The sequence below is a fragment of the Microtus pennsylvanicus genome, chromosome 5, assembly GCF_037038515.1.
Source record: "Microtus pennsylvanicus isolate mMicPen1 chromosome 5, mMicPen1.hap1, whole genome shotgun sequence".
Taxonomy (NCBI): Eukaryota; Metazoa; Chordata; class Mammalia; order Rodentia; family Cricetidae; genus Microtus; species Microtus pennsylvanicus.
In genome coordinates this window covers 118633811-118647702 of record NC_134583.1, presented here as the reverse complement: position 1 = coordinate 118647702, position 13892 = coordinate 118633811, and the positions used below count along the sequence as shown (strand labels likewise).

At 35.5% G+C, this 13892-nt stretch overlaps 1 protein-coding gene across 2 annotated transcripts in view; it reads right to left on the bottom strand.

Annotated features, from left to right (window-relative positions):
* LOC142850439 (cytochrome P450 2C26-like) overlaps positions 1-12492 on the bottom strand; it is a 29119-nt gene extending 16627 nt beyond the window's left edge. Inside the window, exons 1-5 of one of the 2 annotated variants that reach the window (XM_075973990.1) lie at positions 12317-12492; positions 10458-10620; positions 10131-10280; positions 5286-5446; positions 3434-3610 (exon numbers count right to left, since the gene is read on the bottom strand). In XM_075973990.1, the coding sequence (XP_075830105.1) occupies positions 3434-3610; positions 5286-5446; positions 10131-10280; positions 10458-10620; positions 12317-12484 (819 nt within the window). In that variant the 5' untranslated portion in view covers positions 12485-12492. The remainder of the gene's footprint in view (positions 1-3433; positions 3611-5285; positions 5447-10130; positions 10281-10457; positions 10621-12316) is intronic. The other variant, XM_075973992.1, reaches the window with a different exon arrangement.
* Between the last annotated feature and the right edge of the window lie 1400 nt (positions 12493-13892).

The following is a 13892-nucleotide window of genomic DNA, read 5'->3' as shown; positions in this document are numbered from 1 at the left end:
TATTGGTTAATGAATAAAACTGCCTTGGTTTGTGGCAAGGCAGAATATAATCATGATGCCAGAGATATATAGAGAGAATAGTCAGAGTAGGGGAGACATCATGTAGTTGCTGAAGGAGAAGGAGACCAGAAACTTAGCAGTAGGCAACAGCCTTGTGGTGATACACAGATTAATAGAGATGGATTAATTTAAGATGTAAGAGTTAGTTAATAAAAATCTGGAGATAATAGGCCAAATTGTTTTGTAATTAATATAGTTTCTGTTTGATCATTTGTATCTGGTAAGCTAGGAAACAAATGAACAGTCTCAATTTACACAGTATTATAAGATTCACATCTCACAAGTGATATGTTTTTTCGCAGCGGAAGGAGACATTATCACCTATTATCTTGTGAAAATCAATTGTCTATGGGATGTTCATCCCCAGTTATAACATTCATGATAAATCCATTACACTTGACGCTCAGGGTATATCTTAGAATATGAGGGAGAATGATAGCAATAATCAGATGGTAAGGAACATTGCTATAGGATGACTTTTCTAGATATGACAGGGCAGCTACACTCATGAATTCTCTAAAATATGGCTGTTGAATATAACCTAAATAGTTATAACATCAAGTGAATTATGATGTTGCTGAGAAGAATTACTTGGGATGACAAGACTAGATGATGAGTTGCAATTAAAATCCTTGGAGAAAGACAGATGAGCAGCAGAAAAGGTTATCCAATGTTAAGTGGTCAATCCTAAAATAACAGATGCTCAATATTAAATGTGATCACACTGTTGAATTTATATACTTATCCTTATGCACTTACACATGTAGCCATAATCATTAAAGAACATTGGATCTTGAATATCAAAGGAAGGTTGGTGCATGGTAGGTGTTGGTCGAAGGAAAGGTCAGGAAGAAGTGGTGTAATTATATTATATTTAAGTAACATACTAAAAATAACACTGACATTCTTTAGATCAGTTAAAAATAAAGAATAAAAAGTAGTAGAGGTGTTAGATAACTCTGTAAAGGCCTATAATAAATTAAAGAAGATATATAAAGATAAATCAGGAGAGCACTTGAGCAATGGTAAGAAACCCAGCCTTCAGAAAGTGTATATAGAAAAAGACTAACACAGCATAGATCACATTCTTTAGAATATCTTGGTAGATATTTTCCAAAACCTGAGTGGGATATTATCATCTATGTATAATAGGTGTAGAGATATGGAAATACAGAGACAAGAACAGGATCTGGCATGAGAATATATTCAAAATATCGTAAAATTATCACATAACAAAATCAGAAAAGAAAGCAACTAAAAGTTTTAAGAGAGAAAAATAAAATTACTCTTATGACATGGCGTTCAGAATTACATCAGGGTTTTTAACACAAACATTTAAAACCAGAGGGGTGCAGAATGATATATTCCAGATTCTGAATGACAGTTCTCAACCCAGAATAATATGCCCAGCAATGTATTAAGGAGAAATACATACTTAATAAAATACCTTACATATCTTTTCTTTTCCTTCTGTTCCTCCATGTACTCTACTTTCATCTTCACCTCTGTAGGAGAATACCTGTGGCAGCCTCCCCTTATTCCACTTTGATCCCATTGATTTTAGCTTTTCCCAATTGTTACTTTATCCCAGAAAGCAAGTCCATCAGGCCACCAGTAGGTTCCCCTCAGGCTTTGCCTGCCAGAAAACTAAGGAGTCTGTGTGCAGATATTCTCTTCTCTTTTGTTCCCCCACAGTCAAGCTCTCATTCTTATCTCCAGCACTGTAGCAGGATACTTGTTGCTGCATTGCCGACTCCCTTCTCTGACCTACTATAATTGCACAGACCCCTGTCCTAGCCTCCATCTCCTTACTTATTTCTTTATTCAAGACAACACTTCCTGCTAACAAACAGACAACTCCTGCAAAGGAAGCAGGTAGGCTGACTGTGTATCTTCTACCGTCCCTCTGTTGCCCTATATCTAATCACCCAGTCTCATTTCCAGGAACTACATATGCTAACTTTGCCTACTCTCCATAGTAACTGCATCAAAGTCATATAAAGAAAAAATCACAAGTTACAAAAAAAAATTCCTCATGTTCATGTTGGGGGAAGGACGGAGTGGAGAGAAATGAAAGAGATATCACAACAGAGGGAATCATGGGGTTATGGAGAAACCTGATGCTAGGGAAATTCCAAGGATTCCACAGAAATGACCCATAGCAGTAGTGGAGAGGGTGCCTGAACTGACCTTCCTTTGTAATCAGAATGGTGAATACCCTAACAATCATTATAGAAACTCATCCAGTAACTGATGGAAGCAGATGCAGAGACCACAGCAAGTACCAGGATGTGCTATATGAGTCCAGTCAAAAAGAGGGAGGAAGGTTTATATGAGAAAATGGGGTGAGGCCCAAAATTGTGGAAACTCAAGAACTCCAGACCAACAGCTGGGGAGCCTGCATGGGACAGAACTAATTCCTCTTTATGTGGGTCACAATTTCGTAGCCTTTTTTTCCATGGGACCCCTGTCAATGGAGCCAGGATCTGTCCCTCAAGCATGAGCTGGCTTTCTGAAGGTAACTCCAAATGGTGGGATATCTTTCTTAAACTTGATGCTCTTGGGGAGATGCTTAGTCTTCAATTGAATGTGCCAGGCCTTGTTGACTCCCCATGGGAGGCCTTACCCTTTCTGAGGAGTGCATGGTGTAAGTTAAGGAAAGGGGGTGGATCAGAAGGATAGAAAAGATGGGGAACTGTAGTTGGTATAAATTAATAAAAAATAGAAAAAGAAAAATTTACCAAATCGAATAAATTCCATGAGTGTAATTTGAAGTAAAAAATTAAACTTAGGTATGACCTGTACTCTAGAAATTAGTGAACTAAAATCAAATCAAAAGCAATCACATTTAAACTGTTGGAAAATATTTAGTATTGCATAATTATATGCATGAAAGATTGACACACTTAGAACCATTTCTGGATCTAAGAAGTTGAAAAATAAATAAATAAGTGGAAAATCAATTCATGCACAGTGCTGAAGTTTGGAGTAACTTTAAAAGTTTGGAGGTATTATTCCTCAAAGTAATCTAATGAGTCACTTCTATCTGTACTAAAAATCAAATAGGAAAACAAGTCCACAGATTCAAATGAAACTATGGAGAAAGATCTGAACCCTCAAAATGGAAGCTTACAGCAATGAATCTAGTACTATGCTAGATTTTTATGAATTTTTCTTTTTTGGTTTTAAATAATAAAACGGGGTCAATGGGCTTTTATTAACAATTTCAACCATTTTTTTTCAGGCTTACACACACATAAACATTACTAAATTGTTTTTCAAATGATACTGACATGATTTTAAACATCTCTTCAATGAAGTATAAAATACTTTACCAATTTAATAACTGAACAAACGAATATTAGCACTTTACCTGCTTTCCTTTAATTAGGAAATAATCAATAAAGTCCCGAGGGTTGGTAGCATCCAAGGATTCCTCGTGTTCTTTTATTTTTGCTGAAAGGTAACTCTGTATAGAAGTCAAGTTTTTATAAAATGTATTATGGGTCCCTGGACAATAATCAATCAGAACAGGGAACATATTGCAAACCTGCAAGGAAATGCAAGAATTTACTAAAAATAGACGCTGTGCTGACCTAATTAAAATATATTAGTAATGTGTCATATGAATGATTTGAATTGCTAGATAGAGGAATGATTCATATTCATCAAAAATTCATTATTTACTTTTTTTTGTTTTTTTTTTGGTTTTTGGAGACAGGGTTTCTCTGTGGCTTTGGAGCCTGTCCTGGCACTAGCTCTTGTAGACCAGGCTGGTCTCGAACTCACAGAGATCCGCCTGCCTCTGCCTCCCGAGTGCTGGGATTAAAGGCGGGCGCCACCACCGCCCGGCTAAAAATTCATTATTTACATTCTTTATTCCAATAAAGAGATTTGAGGAAGAAATTTCTCCCATAATAGTTAATGATCTTACTATAATTTCCATATTCACCATATCTCTTAACAAAAATTTTGTTCATGTAAACTCATTGAAGGCTCAAATAAATTCTGTCCTACAGTTTGAAATGCATGTGATTTAAACACTCACACACTTTCAATGTGAAAATAGAAGTTAAAAATTTGGGGGTAACATTTACAGAAAAATCTAGTGCCCCAGATTTAATATCTATTGATTATCTTCAAAATGCAATGACTCTTTAGTGGTGTGTTTGGCTCAAAAAAATGTGTGTGTGGTAAAATTAATTGCACCACATAGGCCTTAGGGTTTTCTCTTTGATCAAACAATCATTTTGTAGGCAGAGAGCAAGAAACTTTTGTTCATACTAGAACAATTCTATGAGGATATTTATGGTCCACATAGCATTAAAACATACATCTTTCCATTTTTACTGACAATCTATAAACTAGAATCCCAACTGACCCACTGAATGACAGGAGTACTCAGTGTTTACTGTCAGCTTTCTTTGCCATTAATACTCTTCCTCCTTTCAGAGAATATTATGTCTATACTAAAATAAAGCTCCCTAGTATTATGTTCAGAATTGGCTTAATGAAAAGAAGATAAAGTATTTGGTTAGTAAAAGGTCCTTTGAATTGGTGTAGGAGGTCCTTCTGTCTATATGTTGCTTTCATTGGTTGAATAAATAAACTGCCTTGGCCTTTTCATGGGGCAGAACTTATGTGGGTGGAGAAGACAGAACTAAATTCTGGGAAAAAGAAAGCAGAGTCAGAGAGCCTCCATGGAGCTGCCAGAGTCAGAAATGCTGAATCTTTCCCAGTAAGCCACGACCTCATGGTGACATACAGATTATTAGAAATGGCTTAAATCAAGATGTCAGAGTTAGTCAATGAAAGGCTAGAACTAATGGGCCAGGCAGTGTTTAAATGAATACAGTTTCTGGGTGATTATTCCGTGTGTAAGCTAGCTTGGACAAGACAGAAAAAGGGGCCCTGCTCTCCCTACAGCAGTGAATGACAGATCACTCTTATAAAAACAAATGCAGTATTTTAAGAAATAATTCTGTAGTAATCAACAGGAAGATTCATGGATAAGAAACAATTAGGCTTGAGTTCGTTGGCATCAGGATCTAAGTTTTTGCTATTTGTACACTTATGGGTTTAGACCTCCCTTCCAAGAATTATTTCCATAATACATTAGCCCTTCTCAGCTGGTTACCTCCTTCCTTCATGATCCATATTGAATTTGAGCTGTAAGGAAGAAAGAGCATAAGTGTATTCTCATAAGGAAAGGATATTGGCTTTACCTGTGCCCAGAGAGAGCTCAGAATCTTAGTGTTCGCATTCAGTTTTTCTATCAAGCTAACTAAAACTTGATCATTATATTCAAAACGATTTTGGAAAATAATGGAGCAAATGACATTGCAGGGAGCACAGGTCAAGATGAAGGAGGGATCATATGGTGAGCCTGAAGAGTTAGAAACAAATGCCAAATATTACTAAAATATACGAAGTAGAAATGTTGCTCTTTGTTAACTACTGAAAGTAATTTAAACATTTTAAATGGAATTGTAATTTTGAATATTCTTAACCACTATATACTTACCTGTTGAATAATACACAATCATATTTACCTTACTTTTCATTTAATCTTCAAACTTACTAGTTTACTAAGAAGAGATCATGTCTATTTTACTGGCTGGTTTAACCTCAAGTACTTGCTATTATCTGTAAAATGATTTTTATTTACTTATTTAATTCTTACTTTGGTTTTCCCTTCAAAAAAGACAATTGGGGATCGAGGAGTAAATAGTACTCAGTAACAATTATTTTGGCAAGATTGTAATCCAAACCTGAAGTACATACAGGATATTATATATAAAAATAAAAGGCATTAAATTGTTGGTTATTCTTGGGAGTAAAGGGGAAGCATGCCGTACACAACATACAGTATGTCTAAACATACCAAAATTCTATTATGAGATTAAAATGTGAAATTCTCTACTCACTTCTGCTAGAGAGTAAATGCTCCTTTTTCTGGATTCTCCTAATTAGTAGTATAAGAGTTTACGTTTAACCACACATCAAAGCTTTACTCTCAGGACAAAGCAACCACAGAACACATGAAAAATGTTTTTTGGTTTATAATTACCCTGGATCATCCAATGTGCAATGAACACAGTTACAAGCAATGAACACAGTTACAAGCCTACTTTGGGGTGGCCGTATGCCAACTGAAAAGTCATAACTCGATGACTAAAAATTTTTTTATTAAGATATGCAGATCATTTTTACTTCTTGTGAGGATGTCACACTGTCATTTGATCATCTGAATTGCAGGAATTACCCGTTGCCCATTTGAAAGGATACTGATGACACTTTTAGAGCATTCTGTATCCTAATAGGTAAGGTCACTAGAAAGTGTTTCTTTGTATTCTACAAGGTTTGTAACAGAAAAACCTACCAATTGAAGGATCTTACAATAAATGGCACTACATCCTAAAAATTAACCAATTATATTAACAGACTATGCACAGTCCAAAGATGGACCAATGACCAATATTAATTATTTATTTTGTTAGCTATATAAATGAGGTATGATGAGTCCAATACTAGTGTTCTAAAACATTTATCAAATGAGCAAACTTCCATTACTCAGTAATGCATAAGTACTCTCTAGTTATCTTATTGGGCTTACTTCTAGATCATTCACAATAATAGCATTTTCATATAAATTGTAGCATGATATTAAACATTTCATTTCTTGTATGTACATGGGGCACTGCTGGCTTATAATAAAAAAGGTTTTCTGGCAGTACGTTTTTAAGTTAAGTTACATCATTCTATATATGTGGCATCAACATCAATGTCTTCATCTCATTTTTGGCAGATAACACCGTTTTAATCTTTGGTATACTTACATTTTTAAATATACCACATAAATATGTTCAACGTTATCTTTTCTTTTATTGTGAGAAGATACTTTCTCCACATCCTTCAAAATTTTATTATTGATCCTATTTGAACACAAATCACTTTTGCAAATCGTTTTGAAATATATAGTTTTAGATTCTATTTCCATCCATCTGGGAAAGATTTGTACCACTTAAAGGTCCGCATCACACATCCCCTTTATGATATGTCAAATCCTTGTCTTCTTCACTTTCCTTTTACTTCTTAAATTGCTGTCACCATTCTCACTAGGGATTTTGATAATGAATGTCCAGAATTTATGATATATGTGAAACCAATTTGATACCCATGGACATTATAAGAATCATCTATTGTTTGTTCCATTGGCATGACATGCAGATCTGTTTCAAGATTCTCACACTTAGGACAGAAAAAAACTTTTATAAATATATCAAAAAGTCTTGCAGCTTATTTGTCTTATAAGAGCCAGTGAAAATATAGTAGTGATTCTTGACATCAAAATGGGTCTGTGCTCCAAGGTCACAAACTAAATATTTAGGTGGAACTACTGTAGGCCTTTGGAATATTATCCATGTTGATTATAACTGATTGAGATATAACTGAGTTGATTACAACTCTTTTCATTCTAGTCTTTTTCCTCCTCCTTGGCAATCTAATGAGGCAAGTTATTGTAATAAAAGAGTTTGAGACAGTGCGATTGACTTTGATAGGTACTTTGGCATATCAGTTGTTTTAACCTACAGGTGAATGTTTCTTTCATTGTAATTTGTTATGTTTTGTTTTTCTAAAGAATAAGGTCTTGTAGCTCCTGCAGCCGGGACTGAAATAATTTACTTCAAGTGTTCTTTCTTACTTACATGAAAACATTTTTTACTACTAAATTTTAATCATTTGCTTTTGTGAAATATTTTCTGAGAATAGGTACCAGTGACTACTCAACATCTCCTTTCTCAAATAAAGATATAAGCCCTTGTGGCTCATCATTGATAGGGAAAAGAGTCCCTGGATTCTGTCTGGATTGGCAGGGTTTCTGTGCTTGGTGTGCAGGGCTGAGAAGGCCATGGGCCAATCTCAGCAATGCTCCCATCTGTGTCAGATCCTGGAAAACTGGAGAGGACAATTCTGTGAGCCATAGGTGAATCTGAGTTCCAGGCAAGCCTTGTCTACAGATCTACTTCCAGGCCATTCAGCTCTACACAGAGATATCCTATTTCAAAAAGCAAGCCAGAAAAAAAAACCCAAAGGAAATCAAAAATTACAATCTATTGTGCTAGTAATTGGAATATATGGAATCATGTAGAAACATCAAAGAATTAGGAGAAAAAATGAAAAACAGGGAAAATCAGTGATCTATGGGAAGAAAATGTAAATGCAACATGTTTAACTATGCCATGATCTGTTTACATAACTAAACTGTATCAGAGCCTATATTTGCAAAGTCCATTACAGGTAAAGCAAAAATCATGAGAAAACTATTGAAGACTCTCCTTTTCAGATATTCATGATTAAAACTGTGAATTTTTCTGTTTACAAAAAATTATTTCATGTTAATACCTGTAGTGAAAGTATGATAAAAGGAAAACTGGATGGTAAGTAGAAAAAATAGAAGAAAATGGAGGAGAAAAAAATTCAGTGTGACTTAAAACAAAGTTCATGATCTGTCATTAGAAACTTGTCTCCACGGTCTCATCCCAGAATCCAGTGGATTTTCAACAATATAAAGAAATATTATTTATTATGGCCAAACTTCACATTCAATACATTTGGGCAAACTGACAGTTGTGGATATTTTCGTTGCTATTTTAGAGTAAGTATCAAGATAGTGTATCCAGAAATGACTAAAACGTATATATTACATAGATCATGTGATTGATTTCACCAGTATAGGAAATGAGTAATCAGGTTCTGTGTTGATTAGTTTTGCTCAAGTTGACACAAACTACAGTTAGCACAAAAGAAAAAAATCGGATGAGTAAATGCTCCATCAACCTAAACTGAGTTCTTATCTTTTCATACTGTTCCTTCATTTCTGATGATATGGGAAGAGTCAACATCCTATGGATGATATCACACACTTGGCTAAATTATTTTTATGACTACACAGAAGAGAATAACTAGATAGGAGAAAATGATTATTTCTGTTTTTATTCCTTTTAGTGGACAAAAATTATTTGTATTGAAGTTGATCCTAATTAATTTATACTCAAATAAGGGCAATTGATTTAACAAAGTTGGTTAGTAAGCATAAGAAATTCTTAGAACTTACTGATATTTTACTGTACAATTAACATAATACAGTACTCTAATCAATATGCTTTGTTTAAGCAGAGCATATGGAAGGTAAGACTTTGAGATTGTTATTGTATGTGTGTATGTCAATCATATATACAATCTGATAGCCAGTCTTTTATTATATTTTTCAAGAATGCTAAAACAAATTCACTTACGGATGCACAGACATAATAAGATTGTTCATTCATAAGCAACAGGAGTAGCATCCACATTGTTGGCAAAGAAACAACCATCACTTTTCTAACACAAAACCTTAAAGGGGAAAATGACATGAAGACTGAAGACACACAGGGAAATGCTAGAGAGCCAACAATGCCAACTTTTTAAGTAAAATAACTAAGTTTAGTTATTTCCAAGTGTACATTTATTTTGAATATTTGTGTTGATACACGTTTTATTAAGGCCAGAAATCAAACCCTAAATGTTATGCAAGAAGGAATAACAATATCATTCTGATACCATGCAAACAGCTGAGATACACTAATCAAAAAGAAGTCTATTACACTCATATGAGAAATGAAATTATTACATCATGCCACAGTTGCCAAAAACTACAAACAAAATACAAGAAGGACCTTCAGACACGTTAGAGAAGAATTCTAGATCATTGCTGTTCAAGAAAGAAAGAAAAAGTGTAGAAAAGGAATGTGAAGGAATGAAAGCTAATTCAAACTTTGCCAGGGTTCTTATGTTTTATCAGTAACTATTGCTATTGGAAATTCTATTGTGGTGAGATGATAAGCAAAGCAAAACCCTATTTTTGATGAGTGGAATGTATGGCTCCATAATGCTATAGAAAGTTAACATGAGACCCATACCCATGACATCTCTTTAGAAAACAATGCTTTGAATAGGATGGGAAAAATTGACTGATGCAGATATACATAGAACACGATGTAAACGTCAGCTTATAAACCTGCACTTACCATTGGTTTTCTTCAGTTCCTCCACAAGGAACTGTGCTTCCTCTTGAATTTGGTTCTCAATACTTCTTTTCCCCATACCCAGTTTTCTCAGGGTTAAGAGTGAAAAGTGCTTTGTTTCTTTCCATATATCTCCATTGCTAAACGCAATGCCTAAAAAAATTGGAATAGAAGACTATGGAGTATGTCTGAGAGATAGATAAAGGAACAGACCTGTCACACATATAGAGTCCCAAACTTATTCCTGAAGAGCAAACATGACGTCTGCTTTCCACCCTCCATCTCACTACATACACTACCCAGTATACACAGAAGCACATGCCTACTTACCAAAGCCTTTCAAAACCATATCAAAAATAGGGACTTTTCCTCTTCCACTAAACTCCTCCCCATGACCTATGAGAGCTTCCTTTATTGCCTCATAGCCATGCAACACCACAGCGGGTTTCATGCCAAAATACAGAGTGAACACAGGGCCATAGATTTTAGAGAACTGTAATGATAATAGAAAACACAAATATTCTAAAATTGTCAATTAGTTGACCTCTTCATATTGGCAATAGAACTGTGTTAAAATATTTTTATGCAGAAAAACTAAGTTTGAAGTTTGTATATACCTTTCAATATGATGATTGTTTCATATAAATGACCTTCTGGGTGCCAAGCAATATCCCAGGCCACTTATAGTCTAAAGAGAAAGAACCACCTTACTATGATATTCAACAGATCACTTTGTCATATTTTACAAAGTACCTGAAGTAAAAATTCCACACTCATTTCCTGGGTTCTAATGCAAACGAGTAGAGCCTTCAAATCCACACTATGCTCATCCATTTTTTGGATAATGCAGATCATTCTCTCGCTAACTACACACTGAATCAATAGTCACATGACTTCTGTGGACCCAGCTGTGAATACTTTCTGTTAAAAATTACAAAACCTGTGAAGAAGGGTAAACATCTAAACTCTTGTGTCAGCACAAGAGTTCAAATTCAGTCCTCATCTATTGTTACAAAAGTACAGAGTAAGCGTCACAGAAGCTGCACCACAATATACAGAACTGTAGAAAAAATATTCTCATCATGAAGTATTTTTGGTCCCAGGCATAGGATTTGTATGGTATCAAAGGAGATCAGGAAACCACAGTATAAGCTAAGCCGCACTGTTTATGGTTTCCTTTTCCTATGTGATATCATGCCCTTTGCTTTACTTTTAATCAGGATCCAATTAATTCTACAGAGTAAGGCATGAATGAATAATCCAAGAACAATGTATCTCTACAATTATGACTCATTTAAATAAATATTCATTGTAATGCTAATTCCAATTGGCCTTAATATTAAATACCTAGAGTCAGATATTAGGGGTGAAAGCTGAGATATCAGAGAAGCAGTGCAGCCAGCCACTAGAGGGACTTTTACCTCTGTAGAATTCTCAGATTCAAAGGTGTGATCCTGTCTTTTGAACCTCAAACTGCATCTCCAGACTGAATCCTCAGACTGAATGCTCAGACTGTATCCTCAGATGGCATTCTCAGAGCACATCTGAGCTCTTGTTTCCTCCCGCCTTGAGTTCCCTCTCTGCCCAACCATATCACTTCCCTTCTCTACCTCCCTGGTACTTGACTTAAAGGTGTGAGCCACTACCACATGGCTCTGTTTCCTTTGAGACTCGACCAGTATAGTGTAGCCCAAGTTGGCTTTGAACTCACAGAGGTCTGCCTGCCTTTGTCTTCTAAGTCCTGGAAGTAAAGTTATGTGCCACCACTGCACATAACTTTAATTAGTTCTAATTTAATTAACACATACCTGAAATTAGTTCTGCACTTTGTTCTTTAGGCAATGTTTATTTGTTAGATCACAAAATCTCACTATAATCCCTCAGTCTTCACCATCAGTAAAATAATAGAAAATGTTTATGAAAGATGGATTTGAAAAAGTAGATAAAACTTTTAATTTTGTGATTATATTATAAAATTAGTGTCCTTAATATTCTGTAACCTGAAATCTTGTTTATTACTAATTGCAACTGCAGTACTATAGGCAAGTCTCAGAAAAGACAAAAACAACTTTACTGTTTTTCACTTTACACCCATTTAAAAATATGTTCTCTAGTACTAGAGTTTCTCTGACAGCAGATCACTTACATCTCTCTATACAAAGTGCCAGACAAGCATGAAGTGTACTCACATTGGTAAAGGCTTGGTGAACATTTTTTACATCTATCTGGTGGATGTTGCCAATAATTGGCAGAGGAGTAGGTCCAGGAGGTAGCTTCCTTTGCGTAGAACTTCGTTTCCAGTGTGAGAAGAGAAGCAGACATGTCAGAATGAGCACCGAGACCATGACTAGATCCATGGTTAGCCTTCCCAAGGCACAAATGTGACCACGTAGTACAGAGGTTTTATAATGCGGCCATGGGAACTGACCTTTTGTACTTTGGAGCATCATTGAGAAACCAACTAGGCACTGTTTGAGCTCTCTTCCAAGTAGACTCTGTCCCTGTGATAACAAAAGTTAAAAGTGAACAGTTATTTCACCTTGTCCTTTTTCAGCGTGCCTCTTAGTGATTTTCACCTATTTTTACAGAGTTATGATGATATATTGTTGATAAATATGAACAATGAAATCGATATTTTGAAATCCTGTCTTTATTTGAAAATAGTTAATTTTTAGAATATTTTATTCTGAAATTATAGAATAATTTTGTCATTTTAAAGTTTCATTTTCTTCATCCAAAAGTGTCCATATTTGCATTTCCTTGTTATCTTTCTACTGTGTGTCCTCTTTTGTTTTCTTCGTTTATAAAATAAGATTTATTTATTTTGTATACAGTGTTTTTTCACTTATTTTGCATACCAAACACAGTTTTTTCTTCTCTCCTCTTCTCCCAGTTTCCCTCTGCTTTCCATCTACTTGACTCCCTTACACTCCTCCTCTTTCTCCCTTTAGAAAGGGGCAGAACCCACAGGCTGGAACAAAGCATGGCACATCAGGATGAGGCAGGACCTAGCTCCTCCACTTGCATCAAGGTTGGGCTAGGTAATCCTCCATGTGGACCATGCTTCCAAAAGTCAGCTAAACATCAGGGACAGAACCTAATATCACTGCTGGGAGCCTTACATAGAGACAATCTGCACAACTGTTACACAGATGCAGAGAGTAGCTAGGTCCATGTCGTGGAAAGTCCCTAACAATTGATCCAGAGTCTACTGGCTCCCAATAGCTCAGATCTCTTGGTGAGTCCCACCACCATGACACCCCTGGGCTCTTACAATCCATCCTCTCTTTCTTCAGGTAGATCCCCAAAGCTCAACTCAGTGTTTAAGTCTGTCTTGCACCTGTTTTCATCAGTTTCATGATAGAGTGTCTCTGGTGACAATTATTGTAGTCACCAGTCTGATAACAGTTGATCGTGAGTTCAGGTATACTCTCTACTATTCCTAGGAGTGTTAGTTTGGGTTATCCTTGTGTATTTCTGGAGGTTTATCTGGTACCAGTTTCTCCCTAACACCAAAATGCTCCCACATCAAGATATTTCTTTAGTTAACTGTGTTATATAATATGATGAATAAACTGAAGGAAAATACAAATATCTGAATCAACATATTCTTAGAAAAACACTCATGCCAACTATAATCCTCACTTCTATAACTTTTCATGTGGTCCTTTCTGATATTTATAACTAGATTCCTTTCCTACACATTTTGGTTTTGCTCCAATCTCAAAAAGCACCACAGACAGCCTTGGTTCCTTGCTGGCTAAG